At 33.9% G+C, this 14,774-nt stretch overlaps 1 protein-coding gene across 1 annotated transcript in view; it reads right to left on the minus strand.

The window, feature by feature from the left end:
• LOC124634671 (alpha-2-macroglobulin-like) overlaps positions 1-13,961 on the minus strand; it is a 69,167-nt gene extending 55,206 nt beyond the window's left edge. Inside the window, exon 1 of the mRNA XM_047170333.1 lies at positions 13,897-13,961. Within this exon, the coding sequence (XP_047026289.1) occupies positions 13,897-13,961 (65 nt within the window). The remainder of the gene's footprint in view (positions 1-13,896) is intronic.
• Between the last annotated feature and the right edge of the window lie 813 nt (positions 13,962-14,774).

Consider the following 14,774-nt stretch of genomic DNA (forward strand, 5'->3'; position numbering starts at 1 on the left):
CAAAACATTTCGGAAACATTTTGGGCAAAAATAGTTTTATCGTTGACTCACTGTTTTCAAACATTATGGGGACTTAGCATAATATTACCTTCCATTTATTTTAATTTTCTATTCTTTGTACCTATCCAACGTAAATTTGAAATAGGATTTACATTTTTGCTGGCTTGGGTCGGGTCTTGACACGAGGTCAATTGATTCAAGGCCGATCGTCATTACTGCTGAAGCCTGACTTTGAATAATTATTGTGTCAGACTTTTATTAAAATTAAACTATAGATAATATTATTTTTATGCTACGATCGTCGAAGACATTATGCCTTACAGTTCTTTAGTGTGTATCTTGCAGTTCGTTTTATTTATAATTCCTCATACAAATCCTTGAACTAACTTCTTTTTGCAGCACATTTATATATTTCGAAAGATATTTTCTAACAAAAACAAACCGTCCATAAGTTCAGCAGAAAAGTGGTCGACGTTCGTGACTACATTGTTGGCAGCCGATACTTGATGCGGGTTAAAACGTACCCCTACAAATAAATAGCAACGATAATGGTACATACGTGATATCCGAATCGAAGGAAAAATCCTTCTGTCAAGTATATTTAAAGCTTTCTGGGTGTTTATGAAGAGGGTTCGCCCATTTCGGGTCTGTTTAAATGTATGTGAGAAGGTTTCGGGAGAACCTTTCATAATATATTATGGGAAAAGTTTTATTGTTTGAGTTTTCAAAGGTTCAATTTGTTGGTCAGTTTCTTGGAAATGTACATAGATTGAATTATTAATGTCGTATGGCGCTGATTGGTCAATTGTTTGCCTAAAATGTAGTAATAAAGTTTGTTTCAAGATGGCAAACATTAGGTACCTTCGGCTCTTTCGAAATCTTTCGAATTTTGAAGGACGGTTATATACGGTAACATTTTATAGATAGATAATACACCTACAGACTACCATATTAAGAGCTAGTCTAGCCGCACATAACATGTAATTCAACAACTACATAGCTTCACACAGTGTTGAACTGCGTATGTATTATAAAGCTTAACTACAACAATCAGATGGCAGTTGCTCTATGTAGATAATTAAAGTACCTATAGTTCGGCCATTCAGAGAATGCGTTCCTGACACGTCGCGATTGAACTGACGACGTAATAACATTCATTGATTATTGATATAATAATGTTGTTTTAATGCTCCTCAATTGTTAAAACGGTAAACAACCAGCAAAAATATTTTTATCGTAACTGCAACGCCATTGCAAAGTTACGTCGTCAGTTCAATCGCGACGTGTCAGGAACGCATTCTCTGAATGGCCGAACTATAACGGATGTTCAGCTTATACTAAGACTAAAATCCGATCTCGCAATAAGAAAGAAAAATAAATGTCAATGTGAAAAACAATTTAAGGAAGTTCATGAGTTTCATCGCCATCTTTTTTTTTTAAATAGAAAGAACCTTTTTAATTCAACTTGATTTTTTTCTCGAATGCGCAATCTCCGATTTTAATTGGTTTCGCGATGTCCCAGCGTTTATTTGTTCCGTAGTATCGTTTTTCATGTGAAAGTTCAGGATTTTTTATAGCAATTAAAATATTCAAATTCTTTTTTCAAAATTGAATTATCGCAGATTACGTCATAATGTTCACACCTACTTTTGTAGCTGTTCGTTTATTTTTTTGGCGTTGACTTATCTTTGGGTTAAAGCCAAGATAAGCTTTCCTCCTTTTTCGTTAAGAACAATGACACATTTATTTTTATTTTAAAATTATACTAAAAACAAACTTGCTTTTTACTATTGTGTTACCAGCCTTAAAAAAATTCACTAACGTCAACGTATGATTTGTTACTTTAATAAGAAACATTTTTTCGGTCCGCGACTTCATAATAAGAAACAACAGCTGTCATCCGATTATTATCAAACCTACCGTACAATATTTGGTAGCATTATTAGAAATATTAAGCTGTGTACTCACTGCGGTCGTGCCGTTTTATGGTTCCGAATGTCGCGACACAGTCTCATAAGTATGTTAATGGTGAAATTTTTACAAGATCTTTTGCATGTAAAGTATAAGCGCGATATCTTTATTGAAAATTGATTTGCGAGTGTTTCAAATAACGGACTTGGTTGTCATGAATACTGAAAACAAGGCATTTTAAAATGTACACAAGAATAGCTTAGGTTTATATGGTGAATATAAGTAACTAGCTTTTAAAACTAACCAGGTTTAGTGGCTGTGACAGCATACAAAACCAGATAGATATTATAAAAAACATACATTAAAAAAATAGCCTTTTATTTCGTGCGGATTAAAAGTAGTTTAGATACAAATAAAAAAAAATATGGTTGTTTATACTTAATACACTTGCATTAGAAAAATATGGCACGTCTGTAGGTACTAAGTCATACGCCCAGTCAGGACGAACCTTAATATTCTTTACACAAAGGGAACAAACAGGCACGTGATGCCAACATCTGGTATTGTACCCTCAATATTCACTGATTGAACTGTTCCCCGATACAGCGATTTGCCGCCGAATACATTAATAACGTTTGATAAGATATGGTGCCGAATTTAGAATGTTTGCCGATGTTCTTTTGTTTTTTTTATTAGGGGTTTTTATCGTTATTAAATGAGTAAGGCCCCGTTGTTCCAAACTCGTTTACGTTAAGGTTAGGGTTACATTCTAGTTACAGTAAAATTGACAGGGTTTAAATTCAAAAAATGTTGCTAAAATGTCAAATTAACCGTGGCAAAAATTGACAACGGTGAAACTTTAACTTTAAATTTACCGTAACTTACGAACAACCGGGCCTAAATGTAATATTTACTTCTACACTAATAACATAAAAGGGAATAACATTTTTTGTACAATTTGTAAAGGCTCCGAAACTACTGAAACGATTCTTTCACTGTTGGAAAGCAGCTCTCATCCCGAGTAACATAGCCTACATTCTATCCCGGTACGGACAGTAGCTCCCACGAAACGCAGACCGCGGGAAAACGACTAGTTTTAGATACAAGACTTCTTTTTAGACATGTCTGTTCGCTTGTGCCTATGGTTCAACTTGTAAGCATTGTAGTTTTAATGTATTTCATTAGGTTTACCTATAAAGTCATCAAAATCCATACTAATTCAATATCAATTTAGTCATCATCCAAAAAGTCTATTGTATCACTCTGTTCCTTGTAAAATCTGTAGAACTAAAAAAAAACTCAAAAACTTTTTTAATACTCTCTTCAGAAGATGTACCAGATACTAATCTTCCTCATAAATCGCTACAGCCGTCCCCTAAGCGTAAATGACGGAACTTTTCTTTTTTGTAAAATCATTAAGGTCGCAAGTTTGTTCTGCCATAGATTTTGTGGAAGGCCCATGGAAAAGAAAATCAGCAGCAGAGATGTCATAACGCAAAATCGTCTAAGAAAGTAGCGCGCCAAAATGCGTGTCCTCGGGAGACCAGGAACGTTACCAGCTCTCATATGTCTTCTTTGGAACCCGCCCATTTCTTTTGAAATCAAATCACTAATCAATCAAGACCAATCTCTGACAGATGTTTCAAAAACCAGGGCGCCTCGTTAGTTCATTAGTAACTTATCGCTTTGGTCACGTCTACCGTACGTTACTTGACCTACAAGCAGACTGACCTACCTGCCTTTTAGCATCTCTGCTCGTCTTTCCTTTTTCTTTCCTTCGTGGTAGTTCTGAAAGCCCGCGGCTCATTACGTTCTGTTGAATAATTCATGCGCTGGCGCCTCCGTGCAAGCCTAGTGACCTGCAGGCTTTACATCGAGAGACCATTCAATGTCTTTAGGTGTATTATTTTAGCTGGCTTTGGTTTCACGGGTATTTGAGATTTTTTTTTTTTGAAGAGCATTTATTTTATTTAACTGACACCTCTATTTCATTCCTAACTCTACGGGAACTCCATGGGAACAGAACGGCTGGTCGTGATTGGTCGATCTTACAAAAAGACTGACCAATCAGAGAGAGCTTTCGGACAGTTGACAATTTGACAATTTCTCATCGATAGATTATAATATAGCGAAAAATAATGCGTTAAATTGCAATCAGATGTTACGGTTCACAATAATTCGACAGTTTACAATCTCTCGAGATAGATTGTAATCTAACGATGTTTGTAATCTTACGGTAACATATATACCTTTTTAATCATTATTTGTACGCCTACTACCCGTAATATATCTATTTAAAATCGACTCCATACAAAGGTTGTCTGTAAGAGATTGCTTTTGAGCGATAAGACCGCCTATTGTACTCACACGTATTTTTTTTTTTTGTAATGTCCTCTGTTTGTTTTGGTGTACAATAAAGAATATTCTATCTATCTATCTAAAGCGCCTACAAACTAAAATTGCAATTTTTGAACATGTAATGAATATTATTTTGCAAATAGTTCTTTTTAACATTGACATAGAAAATTAGGTACACGTAAAAGTGAAATCTCGAGACCGAAAAGCCAGTTTTCAAAGAAAGCCACAACTTGAGTATTTCAGCCTCAAAATATGCACTAACAAATTGATTTCCACCAAGTTTACTGAGCTGACCTAAGGTCACGCCCTAATCTTGACCTCTAGAGTAAATAAAACTTCGTCTATATCAAGGGCGAACTTCTGTAAATGCGAACTGGATAAAATATTCAGTGGAATTTTAAATAACGAGCTACGTACGATTTGGAGAGCGAAACGAATATAGGTTAGGCTGAGTATTCGAGTATTTTGAAGCCCACTTTTTTTGAGTTGAAAACGGAATGCGTTTGAGGTGGTTTTCCGTAATGAATGTTTTAACCGGTTCAACCTTATAACTATGTGTTCTACAACTAAAATTAGGATGAACTATTACCTACTGCATAAAAGGTTTAACTATATTCACCAGCTTTTGCCCGCGGTTCACCTGCATCCCTTGGAATTACGTTATGCTCTTAAATAAAAAGTAGGGAGTATGTACAGCATTTTTCAATGAAATGGACTATTGATACGATTTTTTTCGAGCACAACTAACTTAATTCTTAATCATAAATCATTCTTAACAAGTGAATATAATTGTTTGTGGCCAAAGAGACTCCATTCAGTACAAAACTGTATTCCTGGCGGAATATCTCCGTATAACCCACTACCCTATCTTTACATGAATACTCTTTCCTTCCTTTTATATTGCTTGACTTCCTGACCCAAATTGCTCACCAATATAGGTAGAACAGTATCAAGTTTGGTCAATCCCTACATTTCCATACGATTTGCATCTAGTTGCCTTCGAGCTGTTTCCATTCCACTGTCTTCGAAACAAGATAATGGTACTTAATGACACTATAGATAACTTAGTCTGGGTTTGTTTACTTGATTAAATATAATGCCATTAAAATATTTAGAGCTTCCGCACACTGCTAACTTTTATTTGACTTGTTTGACAGTTTGTTGTGTATTTTACGAGTGTTTCTGCATAGTATTTACAAATACTGTAAAGCTGTTGTCATTCCCAAGAATTTTGTTTGCGTTATTTTGGGAAAATCCTATCCTCGTATTTTGGTTACAGTTGCATTTAGTATGGGTACCTACCTGAAAAATATGCGTTTGATAATATGAATTTCTTTTTCGATAAATACATAAAACTCTCTCAGTAATTAAAAGAACTTCATGTTATTGTCCTTTTCTCAAATATACCCAGAAAACCACTAAACAAACAAAATTCATTGTATACCATACACCACATATAAAATCCACATCTGCATAGCGATGAGTTTGGGGAACGCCTTAACTTACTCCGTGTAAGTTCCATTGTCCCCATATTGTGTTCATATCTACGCAGAAATTGACATTCGGCGAACCGTGAACGTAATTATTTCTGAAGAACGTCTATTATTTAAAGGGAAATTGTCATGGCAAATGTTTTGATTGTACTGCGATATTTTCTTTTCTTTTATTTACTAAATGTTGCAAGTGGTTTTATGTGAATCATAGCGAAATCTGGCCGTACCAGCATAGAAATTATTGAAGTAAAACGTTTATTAATTTAGGCGCAAATAATAACGTTAGTGTAACGAACATCCACACATTCATCCACCGTGAATGCGTATTTTGGTAAATCGACGAACAATATTCTAGTACCTACATAAATCTGCCATAAAATATTTTAGGAATTTTTATACATATAGGTAGTTATAAAATAAATCAGAAAAGAACAACAATGTAAATACTGTGTCATGAGTATTTACACAAACATATTATGTAATTCTGCTTGGCATATTCCAATTATGAGGATAGAGCGTTTCTCAGTATTATATAATAACTTATGAAAATGAAAGTACTACGAAACATAGTATTAATTTAACAGAGTTTTCACACTAGCGCGTATATAGTCGGCTTTTCTGTGTGCGACATATTTCGCGCGGCAAAACACCTGTCCTCGGTTTTATTTTCAAAGTCAAAGTCAAATCATTTATTTCAATTAGGCCTTTATAAGCACTTATGAATGTCAAAAATTATAAATAAGGTTGATTCTAGTTGCCCATTCCAAAAAGTAGCTTCCTATGGAGAATAACGGGCAAGAAACTCCATGGTTACATTGATTACCCCTTTAAAAATAATTAAAAATAATAGGTATTACAGTTTGTATGTATTTTTTCATCATTCGTAGGCAGTTGTCAATTGTTTGTTGACGTTCCTATACGCGCAAAACCACCCATACGAATCGAGTGCTATCACGCGGGAAAACCGAGCTGAAATTCCGCTAGTATAAAAACAGTCTCATGCATGATTGATAATTACTTATAGTGCAGTCATTGAAGCGAAAAATACGGTCTAACCTCCGAATTTTTTTACTGTGAACCGATTTGCATGAAATTTTGGTATTAGGTTCATCTTCCCCTTAACTTCAAAAGTGAATATGATTTGAACTCCGCCACCTCCCCTGGGGGCGGTTGACACCCCTTCTTTGGGGTGAATATTTTTTTTGCAAAATAATCTCGGATATCGATAGAAGACCTAATTTTAAGCTAAAGTTGTCTTTAAAGTTTTTAAAAAAATCCAATACTTTTCAAGTTATTGGCAATTGAAAATTCCCAATTTTTCACGTTTTTCATCGGTTTTTTGCAAATATCTCCAAAAATATAGGTTTTATCGAAAATTTATAAAGAACAAAATTGTAGCAGGTAAAACAACGAACAATTTGTTTTTTTATAAAAGGTCCTAAGTGCAATATTAAGCTAGATATTAAAGATCAAAGCCGTTTTTTATTTTGTCTGAAATTTAATCGACGAAGTTTATGCCATCTATTATTTTAGTAAGTTGATCAATTTACCAGTTTTATTATTTTCCGGTGACATATATACACATTACAATAGTTGTGACTCTTTATTATACTGCCTACTTTCACATTGCTCCAAATATTGACACTCCGAAGTTTTCAGTTACTAAGTAGAAAAAAATATGACAAGTTTTTGGACCGTAACTCCTTCAATTTTCATGCTATCACAATTTATAAAAAAACACTGTAAAAGTAATTAAGAGAGCTACAACATCCATCATTGCAATATATAGTAAAGAACTTTTTTCTAAAACGGTGAAGGGTTAAAGTGCTTAAGAGAGGCTGTGATTGCGCTGCCACGTGCTCTTTAAACAATCATATCTCCGTCAATTTTTTTTCGACAGAAAAAACAAACAAACCAAATTGTTTGTCAGAAAAATACCTAATTTTTTTATCAGTACACTTTTATACGTATCTGTCGTAATTTTTGAGATATTATGAAAAACAAGTGGGTTTTTCTTTAATTTGAAATTTTGTTCTTTTCGTTAATCGTGACTTTTTTGAAAAATATCTGTCCTGAAGCAGCCAAACTGATACTATCTATCAAACTCTTCATAATAAAGTTAATCCTAGGCGGAATACGATTAATTTTAATTTTGGTGGAAATGGCACTTATGAAACCCATTGATTTAAAAGAAAAAATATAAGATGCTCCCCTTATTTGCAATACAGCTCACTTATTTTACGTGCAAAAGACTTTTAATAGTACTTATCTTAAAGCTTATTTCAAGCACTACAAAACCCATTTGTATTCGAATGCATAAAATGCATCTACTCGCCGCTACATGGCATTGACCACAACGATTAAATTTCAGACAAAATAAAAAACGGCTTTGATCTTTAATATCTAGCTTAATATTGCACTTAGGACCTTTTATAAAAAAAAAAATTGTTCGTTGTTTTACCTGCTACAATTTTGTTCTTTATAAATTTTCGATAAAACCTATATTTTTGGAGATATTTGCAAAAAACCGATGAAAAACGTGAAAAAATTGCGAATTTTCAATTGCCAATAACTTGAAAAGTATTGGATTTTTTTTAAAACTTTAAAGACAACTTTGGCTTAAAATTAGGTCTTCTATCGATATCCGAGGTTATTTTGCAAAAAAAATATTCACCCCAAAGAAGGGGTGTCAACCACCCCCAGGGGGGGTGGCGGAGTTCAAATCATATTCACTTTTGAAGTTAAGGGTAAGATGAACCTAATACCAAAATTTCATGCAAATCGGTTCACAGTAAAAAAAATCGTAGCAATAATGCTTCAATGACTGCACTATTAGTATACTAGAGAAACTACGTAGCTTAGTATATTGCCTAAGAGCTAGATAATTAGGTAATCTCCCTCGACTAATTAGGTCTTCGTACATTCTGACAGTTTATTAGCTCGTACAAGGTAGCTGTTTACTTAGAATTTAGATTCAATAGGATTAACCTGACTTTGATGATAATAAAGGGGAAAGTGAAATATGGTAATCTATAGGCGTAGCAAGAATTTAATTCTAATAATGATGTAGTCAAACAATATTTATAGAAAATTAAAAATATAATACATAAAAATTACCTAACAACTGTAGAAGACACATAAGTATACTTATTTGATCTGTCGAAGTAAAAATCGTAAAAATAACTGAAAGCATAAAAATAAAGTTTCTCCTAATAGCATCAAAAAGCAAAAAAGTTTATTCATACAGAGTCCATCACAATTTAGCTACCAAAAATTCATGCGTGTACATCAACCGGCAAAAAAATGGCGCGCTCCCCAAAAATATTAAACGTAAAAAAAGGTCCACATATCCCCCAAAATGGTATCGCTTAACCGACCATCCCTTAACATCAAAGCTCGATCCCCTACCACATAACCGTAGCGAAACTTCCAGAAGGTCGTTAACAATAAAAAAACTTACAGGGGGACTTTGGGAAATCCCCTTTCGCCCCTTTTCCCGGAGTTGCAAAGTTGCTTCAATTAAATAGATGACTTTCGAAAATAAATCGAGTTTTCTGAGCCGCCACCGAAGTGACGTCAAGTAGTTGATTTTATTAGCGCGGGAAGAAAATGATTAATTGATTTTCTGTGTCGAGGCGCGCAGTGGACTGACAACACAAAATTTATACAGGGTGATGTTAAAGTGTTGTTGCTACTGTTGTGTTACATTATAATAGTGAATATTCAAGAACTATTTTTACAATAGGTACCTATTGCTTTATAATAAGAATGGTATGAAACTAAAAATAATGTTCTCTGTTAATAATGAGAGTAACAAATATGTAGTATGATAGCTAATGGATGTGTAGGTTTTTCTTCTAATAATATGTGTAGGCCCACATACTAAATATACTTTCCCTATTCCACTCTATAACCCTACATCATCCTCCAAGCCTTTTTCCCAATCATGTTGGGGTCGGCTTCCAGTCTAACCGGATTCAGCTGAGTACCAGTGCTTTACAAGAAGCGACTGCCTATCTGACCTCCTCAACCCAGTTACCCGGGCAACCCGATACCCCTTGGTTAGACTGGTGTCAGACTTACTGGCTACTGACTACCCGTAACGACTGCCAAGGATGTTCAATGACAGCCGGGACCTACAGTTTAACGTGCCATCCGAAACACAGTCAACTCTATAACCCTACAATGTCTAAAAATAAAGCTAGAAATAAACAATTTCATCAAAATCTCGTTATTATACAACAAATAGCTTCTTGTAAATGTAACTTTAATTTAATAAGTCTTTTAGTTGGAAGAAAATTACAAACTTTCAAGTAATTAAAGGTCTAATATTCACTCAAACTAAAATATAAAGGACTTTACTACAAACTTAAACTATGAGATGAATATTAATAAATCATTTATCAAAAATCTCAGAGAAAATTGTAAAGACTTTTGTTATGAATACGAAAGTAAGTTTCTTAGTATACTTGAAACATTATCATCTGTTTTTAAGTTGGCTATGGTGTATCACGTTGTATCGATTTGAATGTTTCTATATACGAATCTTGCTGTTATGGCCTTCTTGTATCGGATATAAGTGAAACAAAGACATGCTATTTATTATCTATCAATTATCGAATGCAGCAATATTATGTACTTTAAAAGCATGGTGCTAAGTTCAAAATACCTGCACGTGTACTGAGTCAAAGTTATTATGAATAAAAATATAATATCTCTGCCCCTAATTATTTCTTATGTTTTTGAGACACAAAAATTATATAAAAGATGCTGAAAAAGCATTATCTTTCAGAATTCTGTTCCCTAATTTGTTCATTGTTAAGCTTAAGATAAATGTCACACATTTTATTCAGAAATAAGAGTCTTTCAGCGTTTTAAGTGAAATCATTTGTAAAGTGCCTGTCAATCAAATGAATTCTGCTGAGGATTATTTTAAGCATAATAAGGGAAAATATAAATAAGTGGAAAGAAGAGAGTTTTGCTTCGATTTTATTTATTATTTTTTAAGGTACTTCGTACAATACCGAAGATATGAACGATCTTTGAACGTTTGCCTAGTGATAGTAAAAATTTTTTGTGAATGTACTTTAAGTGTGGCTTATTTGCTTGAGCTAGTCAACACAAAAGTAAGAAAATAAGTTATAGGTAAGTTTTATTTTTTCACTGGGTGGTTTTCTGTACCTACATTATAGCACAGGTACTTTAAACTAACTAAATGCTGTTAAATTAATATACCTACAGTTTATAACTGCATAGTTAACTAAATTAAACCACAATTAAATCAGGTTCTTCAACCGATACAGATCCTAAAATAGATTAAAAGCCATTAACACTCGCACAATAATCCGCCTCTAAGCCAATTTCAAGATTTAGGGGAAGAACGATTCTCAAGCGTCATGATATTATTCATTTACTTCCACGTTTTGGCGCAAAGTTATTTATTACCAGTTTCGTTGAATTACGCAATTTCTAATCCTATGTAATCTAATCCGTGATAAAAGAGAAAAAATGTGGAGGTAGCTCTACCTGTCTGACGATATTTCACGTTAACACTACAGAACCTATTTGTATGAAATCAGCCGTTTTCAAGCGGTTTCACTCGCGACCCGTGGGAACTATAACAGTCCGTACCGGTATAAAATATAGCCTAGGTTACTCAAGAATACAAACTAAGAAAATGTTTTTTTTTTATTGTATTAGTTAAAATATATGATACACACGTAGTATGAAGATATAAGCTCCTTCTTATCTCCCACAACGGGAGGTCATTCCTTCGGAATATGGAAAAAATCACGATGAAACAGCTAGTAGTAAAATAAATAAACGTAACCTGACTCGTCAAACCGTAGCCCGTGTTGAATTAATCGCCAGTTCAAGTTAACTCTAGTTAAATTAATTAAAGCGTTAAAACGTTGATCCAATGTTTTATATTATTTGCACAAAACCAAAAATGCTGACATATGAAACGGTAACGAGGAGTTTCCACGTTGTGTTTTTGGACAGCTTTGATTCGATCAAATTAAACAATTAGTTGTATTGCGAAAATTTATATTTTATTTTATGTTCATATTAATTTGCCATCATGGCAAGTACCAATGCAACTTTTCTATGTTTGCATGTACTTTCTAAGTACATCTTGGACACCAATGACTGTGTTTCGGATCGCACCAGATTCGAATAGTCGGAAGCCAGTAATTTCTACAATCAGTCATATCTGAGACTATTGCGTTGCTCAGGTAATACACTGGTACTTTACAGGTTCCATTAGTATAATCATCTATAATCATACAATATATTTTTTTACAATATTCAATCGACTTAATCTCGTTACATACCCAAATGTTTATTCACACAATTTAATGAATAAAAGCGAAACATAACATAATTATATTAAAATACATATTTGATAACCGTCCTTTTTTATCTCTCGTGTATCTCATATCTGATTCCCGTTTCAGCTCAACTGCAATTTGGTCGGCCATTAAAGCTACCTGCTTACTAACCGGCAGAGTTTAAAAGTCATTAACGGAATGACTTTACAAAATAAAATTAGCCCTCAAGGGGCCTCATTGTTGCAAGTCGTTATACTCAGGCTTTTTGAAAAATGATTATCTTCAAACTTTCTTCGTGGCAAGTAATATTGGAAAGACATTAAGTAGGCTATGATACTGGTGATTTTCAATTTGGTATTGAGAGAAACTTTTTGAAATATTTTTTAGATATTAATTATTAACATATACTTTTTCGATATTAAAATTCACTAAATATTTTTACAGAATCATTAAAAATATATATTTAACAATATACATATATCTGAATAAAATTGCAAACATAACTGCATTTTGGTATCAGTAATAATTGCTACGCCGCTACGCCGCTCAAACTACGCCGTCAGCTAAGCGGAACAGTACCAGCGTAGCAATAAAAACATTTCGAAACAACCTGTAAACGCTATTTTTAACAACGACAGGTATTGGCAGTAACGTGCAAAATAAATATACTACAGTAATAAACTGATACAGCGTAGTTCGCGAACAAAAAGTGAACGTGCAGAAAACTGTGATATTTGCTACGAAAGCGGAGCCACTATCAGCTACGCCGTCAGTTACGTAGCTTTTGTGACTACGGAATATTTTAAAATGACTTTTATTTACGTTGGTATATTTTTAACAATCTGTACTTTCTATTTTGAATATGTATCGGCATATTTTTACTAAAGAACTCCCTTCAACTATCAACGCAAATAAGAAAACCCCAATTATAAAAACTAACAAAAATCTCGGACTTCCCACGAAAGTGTAATGATACTCCACGAAAAAAAACACAAAACAGTTCCCCATTAACCCGGTGTCCCACAGCCTAAACACTCGAGTTAACAGGTGCAGTATTTACTACTCACGTGACGCTTGACACGTTTTCACTTTCCTCTTTCCCCCGTTCACCCTTCCCCCGTTCACCTCTCCCCCAACCGACCGACTTGGGTGAAAGTTGGTTTCAGTTTTTTAATTCAAAACACAGAACTCTTTTCACGTAAGGTCTAGTGACCCTTTTATATTTATTTTTTTAATTTGAATGCTGTAATGAAAGTGAGAACCGTTTTCACACGAAACTTTTTCAGTGTTTTTGTAAAGGTTGTTATTTAAAGTTCTTTTAGCATGCGTTTTTCTTTCAGAGAGCGACAGCAAGTAATTTCCTCAGTTTATTAAAGTTGCTGTGTGCATATTTATTCAGACTTTTTTTCCTTTTTGCGACATTGAATTCAATTTCTGAGCTTTATGTTTTTTGCTGTCGATAATATATGACTGGACAGCGCAGAATTGAATGTTCGTTATGCCTGCACTAAACTTTTCTATAGCAATTTGTTTACACTGGAATTTTGTTTGGGTCTAAAAATATAGGAACACGTTTCACATTTAAACCATGTTATTTTGCAGCTCAAACACTCCTTTAGCTTATCGTATTTGATAAAAACTTCGAAGTAAACCAATCCAAATATAGTCAAGATTTTGTACATTACAACTTTAACTTTACTTACTTACAATTTTTTTTCTTATTTTCAGACCCAAGAACTCACCGACATATACAAAAAAGCCGCTTCAAGCGCTCAAAACAAACAATATAACAAAATACTCACGTGGTACACTTCCCAGCGCTGGCGACTGCTAGTTGCAGCGCCAACAGCGCGAGGTAGACCGCCATATTGTGGAGTCAGAGCATTTCCTTCAGGCCCGGATATTGCCTGCTTCTATGCAGATCTGCAACAAAATGTACTGTATTGAATAAATGTGGGATGTGTTTGAATAGTTGCTGTTTAAAGGGTGTTTATTTTGAGGTAAAAATAATTGTATTTTTTTATTTATTTTGATATGTGTAATTTAAATTATTTTGTAAATAAAGAATTAAGTTCTATCGAATACCAGATTGTTTTATTGAAACGGTACCTTTCTATAAATCTTTAATTTGGCTGTTCATTTCAATATATGTATGACTTTCGTTAAAGAATAATATAAATTTTGATTTCTTAAAAACTATCTCATATTATATAATGAAATATGTATGTCTCTAGATAGTTATAATGTCAGAAAGAACCAGCTAGCCTTTACCCACACAAACTATACCGTTACACAACTCAGGCTTCAATTCGAAACCTAATTACTAAAACAATACCAAATTCAAGATTCGAACCACAAAGCCCCTATAACCCAGTTTATAAGTTATTTAGGAGTGATCTCAACATAACGTAGATGTAGTAAAGAGGTTTCGATTACCCTTTCAGTCTAGGGGGCAGTTAAACAAAGCCGTATTTATGATACATAAAACCGTTTTACAACTCCTTCAAACCCGCTGACCTAATACCAAGGAATAGACGCTTAAGGTTCTTCAGACTATAATGCGGTGTCGCGACGACAATTTATATTGATCGTCTGACCTCTTGGGATTGGATGAAATGTTTACTGTAAGTAGGTGCCAGTTAAAAAAGTTTAGCTTAAAAGGGTCGCTGTGGTTAGAGTG

This window comes from Helicoverpa zea, chromosome 11, assembly GCF_022581195.2.
Source record: "Helicoverpa zea isolate HzStark_Cry1AcR chromosome 11, ilHelZeax1.1, whole genome shotgun sequence".
Classification (NCBI taxonomy): Eukaryota; Metazoa; Arthropoda; class Insecta; order Lepidoptera; family Noctuidae; genus Helicoverpa; species Helicoverpa zea.